The sequence below is a fragment of the Brassica rapa genome, chromosome A08 (genome assembly GCF_000309985.2).
Source record: "Brassica rapa cultivar Chiifu-401-42 chromosome A08, CAAS_Brap_v3.01, whole genome shotgun sequence".
NCBI classification, from domain to species: domain Eukaryota; kingdom Viridiplantae; phylum Streptophyta; class Magnoliopsida; order Brassicales; family Brassicaceae; genus Brassica; species Brassica rapa.
The window spans coordinates 17,900,649-17,919,861 of NC_024802.2; the positions used below are offsets into that span (position 1 = coordinate 17,900,649).

At 36.3% G+C, this 19,213-nt stretch overlaps 3 protein-coding genes across 3 annotated transcripts; 2 read left to right on the plus strand and 1 right to left on the minus strand.

Annotated features, from left to right (window-relative positions):
• The first annotated feature begins 481 nt into the window (after positions 1 to 481).
• Positions 482 to 3,703, plus strand: LOC103835355 (serine carboxypeptidase-like 45). Its single transcript, XM_009111509.2, has 10 exons — positions 482 to 1,133; positions 1,208 to 1,309; positions 1,398 to 1,490; positions 2,057 to 2,149; positions 2,223 to 2,302; positions 2,381 to 2,662; positions 2,751 to 2,875; positions 2,945 to 3,037; positions 3,128 to 3,245; positions 3,318 to 3,703. The coding sequence occupies exons 1-10, from the start codon at positions 887 to 889 to the stop codon at positions 3,465 to 3,467; spliced, it is 1,383 nt and encodes a 460-aa protein (XP_009109757.1). The 5' UTR covers positions 482 to 886; the 3' UTR covers positions 3,468 to 3,703.
• A 1,207-nt stretch (positions 3,704 to 4,910) lies between these two features.
• On the minus strand, positions 4,911 to 12,390 carry LOC103835356 (protein LAX PANICLE 2). Its single transcript, XM_009111510.3, has 4 exons — positions 8,569 to 12,390; positions 8,392 to 8,442; positions 8,205 to 8,277; positions 4,911 to 5,213 (listed from the first exon to the last, which is right to left on the minus strand). Exons 1-4 carry the CDS (start codon positions 9,330 to 9,332, stop codon positions 5,037 to 5,039), a joined length of 1,065 nt encoding a protein of 354 aa, XP_009109758.1. The 5' UTR covers positions 9,333 to 12,390; the 3' UTR covers positions 4,911 to 5,036.
• A 43-nt stretch (positions 12,391 to 12,433) lies between these two features.
• Positions 12,434 to 17,850, plus strand: LOC108869333. Its single transcript, XM_018653595.1, has 3 exons — positions 12,434 to 14,175; positions 14,286 to 17,444; positions 17,511 to 17,850. Exons 1-3 carry the CDS (start codon positions 12,434 to 12,436, stop codon positions 17,848 to 17,850), a joined length of 5,241 nt encoding a protein of 1,746 aa, XP_018509111.1.
• Positions 17,851 to 19,213: the final 1,363 nt, after the last annotated feature.

The window sequence follows — 19,213 nt, forward strand, 5'->3', positions numbered from 1 at the left end:
AATATCCTTGGTTTAAAATTAAATAAACAAATAAATAATAAATAATAAATAAAAAAAATAAAAAAATGAAAAAAATATTTTTTTTTATAGTTTCAGATTATATGTTTTCAGATTCAAAATTTTTATAATTATTTTTTTGAAAAAAAATTTTGAAATTTTTTTTATTTTTTTTCAAATTTTCTTTTTATAATTTAAAAATACTTTTTGAAACTGTTTTTAAAATTTTTATTTTATTTTAGTATTTATTTTTTATAAAATTTTAAACCCTAATTCCAAAACCCCACCCCTTAACTCTAAACCCTAAAGTTTAGATTAATTAATCCAAGGGGTATAAGTGTATATTTACCTCTTTAATGAAACCTATTTTTGTGACTTTAAGCCTTGAGTGCTACTTTGAGAACAAAAACTTGCTTTGGTGCTATCCTAGTCTTTTTCTCAAAAATCAATGACAAATTATATTTCAAATTTTACTTTTAATTTTAATTTAAATATTATTTAACTAAATTTTTGTAGTGAACTTTAAAATAACGTATATTATGAAATATTGTTTTTTGAACCAACATATATATTGAAACAGAGAAAATAATATTTATTATAGTAAATGTCGAATTCCTCTATTTTATACTTATTGGCTCCAGACCATCAGTACAATTTCCCACCAAGTCAATAAATTAAAAGAGTAAAATACTTAGATGCTAAATTATAAAATTATGAATCAGATTAAAAGATAAATCATAAAACAAGAAAGAAACATGTGAATCTAGATATAAATGCAAAGAAGCAAAGCAAGTGGGTAAACAAAGACCCAAAGTCATCACTTGTCTCCTCTTCTTTTTCTTCTCGGCATTACCAAACACAACAAAGAAGAAGAAGAACTGACATTATCATGTCTCCTCCTCCTTCTCTCCAATGCCTCACATTCTCCTTTGCCTTAATCTTCTTCCTGAGCTCCTCCACTGTTCTCTCCCACTCCGATCTGATCACCCGTTTACCCGGTCAACCCCGGGTCGGATTCCAGCAATACTCAGGTTATGTCACCCTCGACGAAAAGAAACAGAGAGCTCTGTTTTACTACTTCGCCGAAGCTGAAACCAATCCTACCTCCAAGCCTCTCGTCCTCTGGCTCAATGGAGGTTCGTTTTTCATTTATATTTTATAAAATAAAACAAAACCAGATAATAAATGTGTGAATTGAGGTTGAATGCAGGACCTGGATGTTCATCTTTGGGCGTTGGTGCATTCTCAGAGAACGGACCATTTAGACCAAAAGGATCAGTTTTGGTCAAGAACCAACATAGCTGGAACCAAGGTAATTAAAATTAAACTAAGCTTCTTGATTCCACATTTGAAGTTTTGATTAGTTCTTGAATTTTGTTTTTTGTTTTGGTGGTTTGCAGAGGCTAATATGTTGTATCTAGAGACACCTGTTGGAGTTGGATTCTCTTATTCAACTCAGAGATCGTACGAGAGTGTGGATGATAAGATCACTGGTTAATCTCTCATAAACCTTTTCTTTATTTTTCTTGATTTAAAATTAAAGTTTCTTCTTTTCCAATTCTTGTTTTTAAAAAGATATGATTTTTATTACACTGTAAGCCAAAATCCTTCAGAGAAACTGTGCTGAATCTATTGATTTAGACTTAAAGAAACACATACTTTTGTATCTTTTTCCTTTTTCTAAATTCAGCAACAACAAAAGGACATCTTTTACACAAAAGGGTTCTTTACAAAATAATTTACAGATTAGTTTTTTTTTGAAAAAAAATAGAAATTTTATGATGATGATGATGATGATGCAGTGATCTGTGAATGCCATTTCTCTGTTTATTCTCCTTTTTACAGGAAAAGCAAATATTATTTATATTTTTCTAAAACTATTTTATCAGCTTTTGTTTCTTGTTCTGTGTCAAAACTGACAAAAAGAACAAAAGAATTCAACCTTTTTTCAAGATCACATCTGAAAGATTATTATTCTCTTCTTCTTGTCTCTTTATGTTTTGTTCACATCTCAAACATACTTTCTCTCTTTTGTCTTTTTTTTCTTTATCCACTTCAGCAAGAGACAACCTTGTGTTCTTGGAAAGATGGTTCCTCAAGTTCCCTCACTATCTCAACAGAAGTCTCTTCATCACTGGTGAAAGCTATGCTGGTAATAACTTTATTTTTTTTTTCCTTTTCTTTCAATCATAGTACTTGTGGCTAATGTTTTGGTGCAAATGTAGGCCATTATGTTCCCCAGTTAGCTGATCTAATGATTCAGTACAACAAGAAACACCATTTGTTTAATCTCAGAGGAATTGCTGTAAGTCTACAAACATTATCTCTTCAATGATTTTTATGGTCTATATGATTCTGTCTTTATTCCTTTTTTTTTTTGTAGATTGGCAATCCTGTTCTTGAGTTTTCAACTGACTTCAACTCACGAGCTGAGTACTTCTGGTCTCACGGCTTGATATCGGATTCAACATTCAAACTCTTCACTTCTTACTGTAACTACTCACGCTATGTGAGTGAGTACTACAGAGGGTCCATGTCTAGTATCTGCTCTAAAGTGATGAGCCAAGTTAACACTGAGACGAGTAGGTTTGTGGATAAATATGACGTGACACTCGACGTCTGCATTTCCTCTGTGTTATCTCAATCCAAAGTCGTAAGCCCTAACGTGAGTCACACGAAACATATATGTTAGAGCTTTGTTATTTGCTATGTGGATGTGTTTATGAACTTTGTTAATTATTTGGAATGGACAGCAAGTGGGAGAATCGGTTGATGTCTGTGTGGAAGATGAGACCGTTAATTATCTAAACCGAAGAGATGTGCAGGAAGCGCTTCACGCTCGGCTCGTTGGAGTACGTGAATGGACAGTTTGCAGCAAGTAAGTAGTTGTCACTTTCTTCTCTAACAGTTTGCTTATTCATCAAGGAACTGATGTTTTGGTTTACAGTGTGCTTGATTACCAAATGCTTGATGTGGAAAAACCTACGATTAATATCGTAGGGAGCCTTGTGGAAGCTGGAGTTCCAGTTCTTGTCTACAGGTAATAGATATCAATGTCTGTCTCTGTTAAACCTTTTTTTTAACTTGCTTTGATGAATTAACGGTGGGTGTTTTTTTCTTGCAAGAACAGTGGAGATCAAGATTCTGTGATTCCGTTGACAGGAAGTAGAACCTTAGTGAGCAGATTAGCCAAACGGTTGGGACTGAGAACAAGTGTGCCTTATAGAGTCTGGTTTGCAGGACAACAGGTAAAAACAAACATCACTCTCTAATGGTAAAAGAAAAGAACAAAACTAACAGATTGTGTTTTGTTGTTTCAGGTGGGTGGGTGGACGCAAGTCTATGGAAATGTATTGTCATTTGCAACGGTGCGAGGAGCTGCACATGAGGTCCCATTCTCACAGCCTGAGAGATCACTTGTGCTGTTCAAAGCGTTCTTGGATGGTCATCCTCTTCCTGAAGAGTTTTGATGTTTTACCATATGATGTGTTGAGCTTATGTATGTATATGATGATAATAGGTTTTGGCAAAAAGTTTAGCACTAAGAATGGCTTTATTTAATCGGCGAAAATGCCAAAAAAAGCGGAAAGATTTGTTTTGTTTTTTGTAAAGATGTGAACCTTGTAGGAAGGATGTGTATGTTCTTGGAATTTGAGTGTTGTGTGTTACTTTGAAGGGTAGAATGTAAAAGGAGCTTCTACTTGCATTGTTATGTCTATAAATTGAAGAGCTATGATTGGTTTTAATAGGATCATCCAACAAATCTTCAAACCCTCAGGATGAGACAGAGTAAGTTCCCAGCCTACAAGTGTCCAAGAAGCCCAAAAGCTCTCTCCCTGTTCCCAACCATAAAAATCACATTTACTCAACCATATTCCTCCAAGAGTTTAGGAAGAATGCTTTTTTTCTTCTAGTTAAATGATTGCAATGTCTCCATTTATGTAGGCAATAATCTTGCCTTCCTAAACTTACTGAGAGCATAATCAGCAATTATCAAAAGCTAAATCACTTTTAAGACCAAAGTGAAGCACTAACTCTTGAAAATCTTGCAAATTGGCTTGGGAGTCCTACTTTCTGCAAAACCATCGTTATATTATTAATCCTCCAATCTCTCAAATATTCCACTGATATAGATGAAAGAGACAAAGTAGACCCACATACCTTGCGTCCGTGATAGAAGCCTCGTTGCTGTTCACAAGCACCCTCGCGGACCATCTAAAGAGATATCAAAAAGATGGAGAGATCACTTCATAATTAGTGAGTGTCACCTGAGTCGAAATCTGCTTTTTCTTTTTTTGAGTAAGATATTAAATTTATTGTATCAAAATTTTTGATTTTTGACGGAGAATACAAAAAGACTAGTATTGGAATTGCAAAAATTAAATCTAAACACTAAGCAACATACAAGGACGGGAGCTCGATTGAAGCGAGAGATGAAGTCAAAGCAACGGAAGACGACGAAGCAGACTCAGACTAACGAGACGGGAACGGAGCAGGAAGGCCTGATTGTTGCCACGAACCTGAGAGAAAGGCGCCCTCAAACCTTAGATGCACGGTGCCTACAGCATCCTAGATACCTACTCAAATTCTGCTTTACTAAAGAGAGAGAACCAATCAACGAATATTGTGGGAAGATAAGTTTGAGTAAGTCGGAGAGTAAAGGAGTGGCGAGAAGAAACCTCATCGAAGATATCACCAGCAGGGTTAATCATCGTAGCTACCGCCAGCTAGGAAAAACCCGCCAAGAGTGTAAGTGGAAATCCCAAGTGAACAATAATGGTATTAGAGGAATTTTATCAGTAGGGTGTGATTTCTAAATGTTTTTATGTGAAGTAGATAAATGTTTCTTTTATTTGTTGTCAACTAATTTACAAACCGTTTAACATCTATCACTTTCCATTGATTTTTTTTTAAAAAGAGAACTATCAAATACTATCAAAACCCCACAAAAAAAGAGAGAGGAACATTTAGAACTTGATAAATACACAATGATCAAAAAATATTACACGGAAAGCAAAAAATATTAAATAAATTTATCATTAAGCAGTCCTACCATAATGCAAAATCATGACATGATCACTAGTTGATGAATCCCGAAGCAAAGTGAAAGAAGGAGATGATGATGGTAATGATGATTTTGGATTCCATATGGTATCTCTTACATGCTGCATCGTCAACAACGGCGATAATTGTTGCCCTCTGCATCTTATTTCTATCTGTTTCCATAGTTTGCAATCATCAAACAAACAAGAAAGAGTCAAGATCACATGGTAAATATTCACATACGTGCTCGTGTGTGTGAAAGGGGATATACTAGAGTACATGCATAACACACATGATCTACAAATTTGACCGGTTAGATAATCTATTGGGTTACTCCGTCTATGACTACTGTAACCATTTTTAAAAAATCTCTGTGAGTCTTTTTTTATTGTTAACATGTAAAGAAATTTGTGCTTTGTTTGTTGCCGTGCGTATACCTAAAATCTCCACTTTTCTCGACTTAACGCCAAAGATAAGAAGTGAAAAAAAGAACTAAAATCGGTCAGTTGAAACTAAAAGGTACGTAATGAATAAAAATCATTCAAGTTCGAACACTAATAGTTTATTTTGTGCTCTATTGTAGGAACGTGATTGGTTGGTGAGGAGATGATCTTTGTTTCAACTTTCAACATTCATGAAAGTGGACCACTTGGGATTACGATGCGACATTCTACACGTAACTTCAAGCTCCCTGTTTAAAATCTATACACATTTCTGCTATTCGACGATCAATTAAGAGAATCGCTGACCTTAGCAAGCATAAGCGTGACGACAGTGTTAGGTAATTTTCCCCCCGTTTTTCACCACATATATTTGACCATAAAGAAAATCGAACAATAGGAATACCTTCAAATACGGTCACACCAACCTTAGATTAGCTATTAAAACATTTTTTATTTAAATCTACAAACATTATATATTCTCTAATATCGGCCAAGATTTGTTTTTCTTGATATTTCACGGCCAAGATCTTACGATACATATTTAAAATAAACGTCTATATACTTCTTTACATATGTTAGGTCGGTTAAGGTAACAGTTTTTCTTTTAAAAAAAAGTTAAAAGTACCAGAATATTTAAACCCTAACTTTAATTTTCGCTCATAGCTACAGCTACCCGAAAAAATGAATTCAGAATCTCAAGCAAAATTTCAAATCCCATGGTGTTACCAAAATAATTTAAGTTACGCGAGGAAAGATGGATATTTTTAAAGCTGGTGTTTATATAGACTACTAATTCTAGAAGTGATATTAACGTACTGTTTTTCTACACGCAGTGTTGAGTGTTCATGGCATTTTATTATTCTTAGAAAATTCAATACCTTTTATTCCAATCACTTGATTAGAAAAGTCAAATTAAAATGCTTGCATTCCGATTTTGGATTTACTTTTAAATGGATTGTGAACTAATTAATTGACTAGGAAAATTATTAAACTATCCAAATCTTAATTAGGGAAATTTTAATATGCTTGTTAGTGGGGGATACATTTTCTTTTGGCTCGATGGAAAAGACAAAGTTAGCCATGCATGCATCAATGCTTTCAATTCACGTTTTTCATCAAAAACTTATTTGAATAAGAATATTATATGTCACAATGCGCGGACCAAATATCAATATATATTCTTGTGGCGACATGCATGCTCTCAAGAAAATAAGCTAAAACATGGAAACTTCAGCATTAAACGGAAAACTATTTTTCATCGTTAATTGTATTTTGCGTTAAATCCAACTTTTCATAATTTGATTTTTATGAAATAATTTCAGGCTATGTTATTACCATTTTTTTCCAAAATTTCTTACTACCGTTTACATTAATTGAATTACTGGTGCTAGACAATTTTGAAGTCTTTTGTTTTAAATCAAAAATCATACTACTTATTATCTAAACTATGATGAAAGTGTGCGTTTTTGTAGAAGCTGATCTCTAATCTCAACAATCAAGACGTCATCCAATCATCAACGAGATAACACAACTAAAATTTTAAGAAGATTTACCCGTACGTATGACCACGTAGAAGGATGCTAAGACGTTAATTTACTCAACTAGTGTTTTAGAAAGTGACATTCTTTTGTAATTAATGTAGAATAAAAATCATGTATATGATAAATTAGGTACCTAGCCGAGTCGATTAGCTTGTCTCATCCAATTAAGGTGAAACTCAAAATTTGTGTTTCACCACCTAATATCTAAACGGCAGCTTTCTGAACCTGGTAGATTGAATGTACTATGTGTATACACATGCAAGCACACCTATGCATGCAGTTGATTCTTTGCGCATGAATATGTATTTGTGAGCCTATCTAGACTCCATAGGAACATGCAATATACTTGGATTAATGTCAATTCTGATAACGAGAGCATCTACGCATACACCTACGCATGTAAGCTTTTTGAGGTTGCATTAAGATATACTTTATTTTCTGGTTTATACTATTCTCAAAGCAAGCATGCCTGATGACCCAGACTTGTTTTATTCCACAAATAGCATTATTATAAATTATTACCAATAACTATATTATAGCCTGAAACTCATGAAAAGGCCAGTTAATTAATTCCCCTCTCGGTTTCCAGATTCCTATGAGAATATACAATATAATTAACACCAATAATGATAATAATTATTTATAAGGTAGTGGGTACTTCGAGAAGTGATCAGTACACAATTAAGCACTATTTTTGTCAAATGAGATAGATGGAGGAATTTTTTGGGTTATCAAATTTCTTACTAATGAAGAGTTACTTAAGAAACAAATCTTTTGATGAATCATTAAGCTAAAATAATGTAAAATTCGTTTTGAAATTGATTGATTGAGCACATAAGGAATCAGATTCAAAAATCCGAACCCTAGATTATTCATGATTATTAATTAGATTTGCGCCAAATTAAGGATGTTGTGTAGCCCTAATATTCAGAGAAAGTGGTTTCATCACCTAATAACCTTTTTTTTTTGTAACACCATCACTTAGCCTATATTACTAAAGTTTGAATATATCTAGCTAAGATTTATTTGAACTAAGTTATATAAATTACGACACCATGACATCAGACGTGTGACCTAACAAGTTGGGGATTGAGTTGTAATGTCGTTTTCATTTCTTATCCACAAAACTTAGAACATTAAAAACATTATATAAAAGAGTTATAAAACTTTAGGTATTTACCTCAGACTCGCTATCCAACTGAAGCTTCTTCATAAGGTACTTAATTAGCAATCTAACCGTGATTCTCCCATCTCTTATCCATGCAAATTCAAATTGTTTTCGAAAAATTAGAATATAACAGAAACAATCTTAGTGACTTCCGTAAACAAATAAGTTTCAATAATGCATGAGACAAATAAAGACTTACTTGATTCTCAAGTAGCTTTTGTTTACTTGAGGTAAGAACGGTTCCTTTTCCCTGCGTTCACAAATCAAATTTTATCAAATATATACACTGTTTAAAAAAGAATGATCGAGTTTCACCTAATAAAATTGAACCAAACTGAGAAAGGATTAAAGAAAATGCAAGAGAGGTCTTAATTACTGAAATTGCGAAGCTTGGAGAAGAAACCAAAGACCAGAATGTGGTCTTTTTGGAGGATCAATAACCCTAAACTCCGAGCTTGGTCCAGCTCCTCCCTCCTCCTCGCACCAACTCCTTGTAAAGCTATTACTGATAGTAACGTTACGCTCACTCATCATTCCTATTGATGAAGGTCTAAATGGCGCCGTATATTGAGGTATCCATGGTTTTGAAAATGGAAACGAATAGCCGCGGTTTAGTAACGTTTGAGGCCGGAATAACTGGTGATTGTAAACCAAAGACGCTCCACGCATCGTGAGCAACTCATCATGAGAATATGGCGGCTGCGGCTGCGGGTGATCTACTTTACTTCTAACCGCTCCTGCCGCGGTTGAGGATGAGGTAAACAAAGTGAGGTCTAACGAATTTTCTCTTCCACTTGCGTTTTTGCTACAACAACGTTGGAGCTTATATGATGATGTCCCGTTGTTGTTTTTCTCAGGGCCTACACCTAAGCGGAGCCAAGATTTGTCTCTGTTACCGTCTTCTAGGTTAGTAGAAGCAACGACGTCGTTCTTGGAGGCGGATCCGTCGTCTTCGTTGGCCGGATTATAATAATATTCATTAGAAGCTGCTATTGGATCGGATACGGAACATGCTTCTCCACTAGAATCTTGATTGTTTATTGTTGCTTCTCTCATCATCACCGCCTCCAAGAAGCCGCCTCCGCCGTTGCTGCAAACGCCGTAAAGCGGAGAGGGTTCAAGAGGAAACAAATCGGTCATATGATCTCAGCATGAGGCCATATATGGATGGGTTACTGAAGAGAGCTTTAAGAAGGCATGGTTTTGTGGAGAGGAAATGATTCTCATGAAGAAGATAAGGGTTTTGTTTATTTAGTTATTTCTTTGTTTTTCTATTACAAATATTTTATATATGGTACTTTTAAAATTATATGATATGTGTGTAGGGTTGTGAGTGAGAGAGGACGAGGAAGAGAATGATTCCTCTGCAAATCATACTTTCCACTAATTCTCTTTGTTTGGGAGGTTGTGGGAATGTAAGAAAGAGAGGAGTGTGATGGTCTCTCTGTCTGCCAGCTTTAAATATTATAAAAATCTGAAATTATGGATTATTTCATGTACGTAGAGATAAAAAATATAGATACGTCATGTATATATAATTTTAGGACTACACTTTTTCTTCTTCTTACTCAAACTGATTTAACAATATATTGATTATCCCTGTAAAAGATTTAATTTATTTGGATTTTATTGACTTTAAATGGACGAAAGGTATGCCTACGCGAGGAAAATGGATGAATTGGGTTGTGATCGGTCCAGCTAATCGCTTTTTCAGACCATGTTCCGGTGACAAAGAATTGACAGCCTTATTAATTTGTTTTCAAAGAAATTAAATTATTGATATACTTGAAAAGTTTATTTTTAGCCCTAATGGGTTGCTTCTTTTAATGGGATTTTGGGTTATTCTATAGCTCTAATTATATTGTAATGATCTCTTCCAAAAAAATTTGGGGTCAACTTTCTCTTCTAGTTTAGTCTTTTTTTCTTTTAATTATTCCTAATAACGAAAACTGTTTACGGACGTGTTCTTACAAAAACAATTCTTCATTATATATGGTTTTTTGGCTCAAACCTTTTATGCTTAGATAATAAGTCTTTAGAGTTTAGACCATTATAATCCAAGCATGTCCATTTAACATATCGATAACAATCAGTTACTTTATTTTGCATCCAGTAGAGGCCTTCCACAGTATTCTTATAATTTTAAGTAGAGGCCATCCACATCAATCTTCTATAATATTTTCTCAATTTCTCAATTTCTCAAAAATTAATAAAAATGTTACACACATGCAGAAATTTATGAGTGAATGATGAAAAACATGTTCTATTAGATGTGTAGTGATCGTTAACTAATTTAATTTTTACTTACAACAGTCGATTTTTACAGAAAAACGATCACTCATTGCATTCTCTTTTTGTTTTTCTTATAAAAATCACTCATTTCCTAAAATATTTTAACAGTACAACTTTATCTTTTCACTAAAGTCTTACGAAAATAGCATCATAAATTAATCATGTGTATCAGCCCTAACTAAAGAATTCGTGAATATCGTGGCCAGTGAATTTTCGACTCGTTCGTGTTTATTTAATATATGTTTAACTGAGATTTTTGTATGTGAAAATATTATGGTCATATATAGAAGGCAAACAAATTTACTAATATATCGTACTACTACTACTACTCTCAAAATATATATTTATTATTTTGTATACTTTTCACTTGCAAAATTCTAATATCTTAAGCTAGCATTTGAGGTTATCAAAATGGATGATAATTTAATTACACTAAATGTTTTATTTTGGTTTTACTGCGACTGATCGATGGTTTTGTTAGTACTAATTATGTGTAACATAGATGTACGTCCATCTTTTTACGTTGTAAGAAAAATGTAGGAATATGAAGTACCATAGTTGCTTATTAGTTACATATGCATGTTATAGAAAAAGGACTCATGGGTGACTTGAGAAATAATAAAATTAAATTTATTAGAAATGAGGCAAGTGGATGGGCAGAGAGTGGAGAGAAATATGATGACAATACCTGTCAAAAATGTCAATAATATAAGATAGATAACTTGAATAATACATTCATAAAATATGTGTAAAAGGAAACCATATAAAGGGAGCATGAAAGAAAGAAATAAAGAAGGGCTAATAATATATAAATGATGTGTGAAAAATGATGTAAAGTCAAATCCAACCTAATTTTAAAATACTATTTTAGTATGATTTCCACACTATTTTAATTGTAATCTCTTCTTTCTAATATTGAAAATTACATTATTTTAGTGTGACACTATATGTTTACGTAAAATTTACTGTGAAATTATATTGTTACACTAAAATGATGTAATTTTTAGTGTAGATTGGAGAGGTTTAGTGTGAAAATCATATTAAAATAGTGTTTTGGAGTTGAATTTGAGATGAAAAAAATTTTAGTATTAAAATTACGCTAAAATAGTGTAATCTTGATATTATAATAGTATTATAGGTTGAAAATGCTCCAAAAGAAATTGTTAAAGTATGTATTTTTTTATATACTATACTGGGGGAGATGCGGGTATATATTATATTTGATGGTCGTAGGAGGATGTGAAATACACAAAGAAAACCCTAATTTGTATAAAAAAAGAAACCAAAAAAGAACGAAAAAAAAAAATTAGAGCTGGGCATGCATGATGGTGTTTGGTATCCGCAGAGCCCGAGGACCTAAACCACAGACGACGTGGGCACTCTTCTGCTCTTTCTCTGAACTCCATGTGACCCCCACAATTCTCCTACCTATATACACCATAACACATGCATGTGTACTTTTTACAATTGTTTTTTATTTACATTTTTGGCAATATTCTTCAATATTTGGTATAAATTTTCTATAGCTGTGTGTGATCGCTGCTGCTGCTTGCACTTTTTTTACCTTCGAGGAACTATTATGTAAACCTTTTGTTTAATATCAACCGAAATAATACCACACAATATAGTTAGTGTAACAGTGGCCGGCAAAATAGATTGACAATAACAATCCTAAATGGAGTTGGTTATAGCGATTTGAGTTTTGGCGACGAACCAACTCCATTTAGGATTGTTATTGTCAATCTATTTAAACCTTTTGTTTAAGATTTGAGTTTTGGCGACGAATATTTGTATCTTTTCAACTTTTTAATTGAAAAAAAAAAAAAAAAAAAAAAAAAAAAAAAAAAAAAATATTATTTTCCTTCCGTACACTTTTCTCTCCCAAACTGCGTTCTACATCTTTTCACCTCCACCGTCGCCTCTCACGGCGTCGGCTCCCTCCGGGCCCCATGGCCAAAAAGAAACCACCCAAGAAGCACGCACTAGGCCACAAACCCTCTGGTACTGGCTCTCGGTCCTCATCCCCTGCTTCATCGCAGAAATCTTCGCCTGTGTCTAAAACAGCCGAAATTGAATCTCCTCCCTTTGGAATCCAAAGTGATGAGGAAAATCGCCACTCTTTGCCCGAGGAAGCTCAAGCAAAGGATGCCCAGCGGATTAGCGCCACAGATGTGGAAACCCCCAAATCTGTAAACCTAGCTACAGTACCCATCTCTGTACCTGGGTCAGAACCGGCTGAAACTACGATAGTCCCACCTACTGCTCCGACTGTAGCTGCGACAGAGAAAGCCTCACCTGCGGTCTCAACTGTAGCTGCGACAGTGAACGCTCCTTCTACTGTTCAAGCGGTAGCTAGAGCAGAGATAGTACCACCTGCAGTCATTACTGTAGCTGCGACTGAAGATGTTTCTTTGGCAGGACTTCCTGAGCCTGAGAAGACAGCTGGCCGTAAAGCGGCAGATATCTGGAAGAGCTTTGTCAAAGAAAGCACGATAACACTACTCCCTAAGGAAAAACCGTTTACTCTAGATTCAGGAGAGCTGTGTGTTACGATCCCTAATGCTGTTGTTGAGAAGAACAAAAAAGCGTGGGAATGCTTCATCATTGGACAATTCTACGAGAAGGTCCCTCCTCGTGGAGCAGTTCACGCAATTGTCAATGGAATATGGAGTCGCCAAAGACGGGATATCTCGGTTACCAAAATGGACGGGAATGCTTTCCTCATAAGGGTCCCTTGTCCTAATGCACGAAGACATATACTGAGCCAGCCGTTGTGGCAGATTGATGGTCAGACAATGTTCGTCGCAAAATGGTCGCCGGGAGTACAGCAAAACAAACCGGAGTTAGAAATGGTTCCTGTCTGGCTGGACTTCACGGGTGTCCCATTGCAATTCTTCAACCGAGACGCCCTGAAAGAGATAGCGGGCCTGGTAGGACACCCAGTCCGTCTTCACCCTTCAACGGAAAACTTGACAAACATTGAGGTAGCAAAAGTCTACACTATTATTGATCCGAGAAAGCCTCTCCCGGAGTTTGTTAACGCAAGCTTTGAAAGCGGCGTTACCCACCGCATCTCAGTCTCATGCCCATGGTTTCCTTCTGTATGCTCGTTCTGCAAAAAAGTTGGGCACACTATCTCACGATGCAAATCTGCTACGCCAACTTGCACCCTGTGTAACTCTGTTAAGCATCCTACTATTTCATGTCCGCGATATAAAAATGAAGCAGCAAAGAGTACCCACTCAAACACGAGTGGCCACTCAAAACCTAAGAATTCCAAGAAAATCAAGCAGGTCTACAAACCTGTAGCGAATCAGATTGAAGGTCAGGGTTCTAAAGGATTGAATGTTACCGCAGGAATTCAGGAAACCGGCAAGTCTGTCGCAAGGTCTCCTGAACAGAGACCGGAAGAGCTGACCAGGAATCTCGAAATGACAAGAGCCTCTACCTCCAGTGCAGCGGGATTACCTCCAAACCCATTTCATGTTTCCAGCCAGGAATTAGAAGAGGGCGAGTTTTGTATTGATCTGAGTCTTTATGGGGGAATCTCCCCAACTAGATCGAATCTTTCAGGAGAAAACTCTACCTCTGAATCTTCGGAGTACTCAGAAGATGAGGATAATCCAAGTGAAGATCATGACAAGTTCATTGAAGTGATCTCTAAAAGACACAAGAAGCTGCAGAAGGTCAGGTCTAGGGCTAGGGGCCCTTTAAACCTCTAACTTTTTACCTCTTATATATGGATCTTTTTTGTTGGAATATAAGAGGATTTAATGATTCTGTAAAGCGGCGTGGTTTTAGGAAATGGTTAAAGAAAAATAAACCTATATTCGGAGGTCTCATTGAGACACATGTACAGCCGGCAAATGCAGCGACTATAGTATCTCGTTCTTTGCCGGGTTGGTTTTGTGACAACAACTATGATTTCTCAGAGCTGGGGCGTATTTGGATAATCTGGCACAGTTCGGTCTCTGTTAGGATACTCTCGAAATCTCTTCAGCTAGTAAATTGTCTGGTCAAGCTTCCTACTTCAGTCCAAGAAATAATGGTCTCTATAGTCTACGGTTCAAATGATCAATGTGAGAGAAGGCTTCTATGGTCGGAACTGGAAGCTATTTCATGTGATCCTCAATGCAGTGGTGTTCCATGGTTGGTGATGGGTGATTTTAACGAAATAATCTCACCTTCAGAGCATTCCCACTTTGATCAATTCTCTTCCAAGCGGGGGATGCGCGACTTCAGTGAATGTCTTGACCGAAGCTCATTATCTGATCTCCCTTTCTGCGGCAACACTTTCACTTGGACAAACAAGCATGTATCAAAGAAGCTAGATAGAATTTTGGTAAATGATACATGGTTGATCAAATTTCCAGAATCTATTGGTGTGTTTGGTGAACTCGGAATCTCAGATCACAGTCCATGCTGTGTTTTCTTAGATCAGCTGAGACCTAAACAGAAGAGGCCCTTCAAGTTTTTCGCTCATCTAACTCAGCATCCAGATTTCCAAGTCTTGATTAAAGCTTGCTGGGACTCTCTCTCTTTCCATGGCTCGCGACAACTGTGTATCTCAAAGAAACTGAAGGCACTCAAACCAGTTATTCGAAACTTCAGCAAAGACAACTTCTCCAATCTGGAAAAGCGGGTTTCTGAAGCTTTTGAGCATCTAATCCAATGTCAGCAAGTCACCTTATCTGACCCTTCCCCTCTAAATGCAGAGGCAGAGAGAGATGCGCAATCTAAATGGTCTACTCTGGCAATAGCGGAGGACTCTTTCCTCAAGCAAAGATCACGGGTTCAGTGGACTTCTCTAGGCGATGCTAACACTGCGTTTTACCACAACACGATCAAATCAAGAAGAGATACCAATCAAATTTCTTTCTTCTTAGACTCCAACGATGCGGTAATAGACTCCCTCCCTGACATCAAAAATCACGCTGTGCAATATTTCACCGATATGCTAGGAGGACAAGTTACCCTGACTTCTTCTACGCCGGAAGCCATCGCTGACTTGGTCTCAATAAAATGCGACCTAACTGCCATTGCTTTATTGGATGCCCCTTTCACCGCCACAGAAATCAAACAAGCTTTCTTTGATCTACCGAGGAATAAGGCGCCAGGACCAGATGGATACCCGGGTGAATTCTTCTCCTCTCAGTGGGAGACTGTGGGTAAAGATTTGATTGAGGGAGTTAGTGAATTCTTTCGTTCAGGGAAGCTATTACAACAGTGGAATTCAACGATCCTTACCCTGGTCCCAAAGATAACAAACGCCTCAAGGATCTCAGAATTTAGACCTATTGCTTGTTGCAATTCTGTATACAAGGTGGTCTCCAAGCTTTTAGCAAACCGTTTAAAGCAAGTCCTGCCAACGCTCATCTCCAATGCCCAATCTGCTTTCATTCCTGGCCGTTTGCTTGTTGAAAATGTTTTACTAGCTACTGAACTGGTTCAGGGGTACAACTGGAAGGCAATCTCTAAACGATGTATGCTGAAAGTAGATTTGAGGAAAGCCTTTGACACATTGAACTGGAGCTTCATTCTCAACACACTAGAAGCGATGGATTTCCCCTTGACTTTTCGGAACCTCATAAAGCAATGCATAACAACGACCAGATTCTCTGTGGCAATAAACGGGGAGCTTTGTGGTTACTTTAAGGGAACTAAGGGTCTGCGACAGGGTGATCCCTTGTCTCCGTATCTATTTGTTTTGGCTCTGGAGGTTTTTTCGCAGATGCTGAGGGTCAAGTATAGTGATGGTTCTATTGGCTTTCACCCTAAAGCCACTGATCCCAATATCACTCATCTCGCTTTTGCGGATGATATCATGGTTTTCTTCGATGGAGAGAAACAGTCTCTGGATCACATTGCTCAGACATTTGAAGCATTCTCTAGGTGGTCAGGGCTCACTATGAATAGAACCAAGACAGAATTATATGCAGCAGGTCTGACCCAGCCTGAAACCGACGACTTGGCAAGTCTAGGCTTCACTCTCGGCTCACTACCTATTCGCTATCTAGGACTCCCTCTAATGCACCGGAAGCTACGGATCTCAGATTATAGACCGTTAATTGACAAATTAAAGAGAAGCTTCACTGCATGGTCTGTCAAAACTCTATCTTTTGCAGGTAGGAAACAGCTGATATCATCAGTGATATACGGTTCTATAAACTTCTGGACATCGGCCTTCATCTTACCTAAGGGGTGTCTCAAGCAAATAGAATCTCTCTGTTCGAGTTTTCTTTGGAGCGGCAAAATATCTGGTCATGTGAACACCAAGGTCTCCTGGAAAACGGTTTGCCTCCCTAAACAGGAGGGTGGTCTTGGACTAAGGGATTTCGGTCTTTGGAACAAGACGCTGTGCCTAAAGCTTATCTGGAGACTGTTTGATGATACACAGTCGCTGTGGGCTGACTGGATGAAGGCTTACAGAATTGGCGGTAGCCAGATTTGGGAGATCGATGAGAATATTGCCACCTCTTGGACATGGCGCTCCCTTTTACATCTTCGTCCTCTTGCTGAGAGATTTATTCGTGCTGATATCGGTAATGGGGAGAAAATTAGCTTCTGGTGGGATTCTTGGACCCCAATGGGACCATTAATTAAATATTTTGGGCCAAGGGGTCCTACAGAACTAGCGATCGCATCAAATGCCTCTGTGGCAACTGCTTGCAATCAGCATGGATGGATGCTTAGGGGAGCTCGCTCTCCGGCTGCGGAAAACCTACACATTTATCTCACAACAATCCCCCTCCCTTCAAGCTCAAATCAACCAGATTCATACGTGTGGGAGGCAAATGGAATCAGTCTCCATAGATTCTCTGCAAAAGCCACCTGGGAGGACTTAAGACCGAGAGATACGGTCAAACCGTGGACATCTAGTGTCTGGTTCTCAGGCTCTGTACCTAAGCATGCTTTTACTCTATGGGTGGCCCACCAGGATCGCTTGCCAACGCGACAGAGGTTAGCTCAATGGGGCATCCCTGTCCCATTAACATGTTGTCTATGTAATAATTATGTTGAAAACAGGGATCATCTATTCTTGCGATGTGAATGGAGTGAGCAATTATGGCATATGGTCCTACACAGATTGGGAGCAAGACCGATAGCTTTTCACACCTGGACGGCCTTTGCTGAATGGCTAAACATCAGAGATTCAGAGACATCTAGACTCCTGAACAGGCTAGCCTCACAAGCTGCAGTTTATAGCATATGGCAGGAAAGGAACAAGCGCCTTCATGACTCGATCTCTACCTCCCCTGCACAAGTTTTCAAGATTATTGATCGTCGCGTACGGGATGTCATTCTGGGACAGCGGCAAAGAAAAAGCTTCCATCCTCTGATGCAGAGATGGCTAGCTCACCTGTGAAGAATTACATGAAGAGATCATGGAAATGCTCTTCTGGCTAGACCTAACCTTGTTTTTATTCTTTTTTGCCAAGGTTAATTCTAGACTGTCTTAAAACTATTGTAACATGTTACAATCATGCTTCATTTTATATGATAATTCACATATTTGGCAAAAAAAAAAAAAAAGTTTTGGCGACGAGAAAGGAAATGGTTTTTAATGAGAGATTTTGCTACTACATGGAGTCATGCATAGCCAAACTTCCTCTGATTGAAAATAATCACATGATATCATGTACAATTAATTCCCCCTAAATGAATACATTTCTTTTAAAAAATTTATTTACGATTTTCCATCGATTTTTGTAAATACCAAATGTTGGTCCTGTAGAATTGCAGATACTCTATTTTAGTTTGGTATATGCTCTATGACAAAGAAATTTGAAAATTTTCGATAATTCTAATAGAAAACAATAACTCTTATTATCATCTATGAAAATATGTCTATAATTAAAAACCGTGACTTATGTCGTGCCAACAATTTGAGCTGCCATAAGCGAAAATAAAATTCCTACACTTAGTGATAAATGTTATCATAGTCAGGTCATATAGTAGAAACAAATAAAAGCTAAATTACTAAACAAACTAGTTTTTATTTTTTCAAAACAAAAAAGTTGAATAAACTATTAAATTTGAAAATTTTAACCAGCTCTATGAAAATAAATAAAACAAGTAGAACTTTAATATTTTGTATGATATACATTAACAAGTATAATATACCCAAATAAAAAAATATATATAATACAACCGATTTTTATTTATTGTATTGTATTTTGATAATTAAAATGATTATATACTATTTTAGTTGCTTAAGTATGAAAACCATAATTCATTTTATAATGTAGTAAATTCTTCTTTATTGTAACAATCATAAAAAAAATTTAACCTTTAAGCATTTCTTTTATATTTTTGTTAATTGGGCTTAAATAGATGAAACTAGAAAAATATGCTCTTAATTGTTTCAAGAAAATTTGATGTAGCCAATGTTTCAGAATCTATCGTTGAGGCACGACTCTGGGTGCAACTATGTTGTTGATTTTTTTAATGGAATGGTGCGAAATAATTTATTTAATTAATTCTATATTTTCACTATTTGATATGAATGTAATAGAATACTCATTTTATTAATTCCACAAACATTCCAAAAAAATATACAAAAAATATTTTCTAAACATTTCTCTGCTATTTTTATTATGAATGGATAGAATAAAAATATTCCATTTTTAAACTAATTCCTTTCATCTCATTCCATCTATTTTGATTCTACTAATTCTATTTCATAGTTACCATTTACAGTCTAAGTAATAAAGATTTAAAGAAAAGAT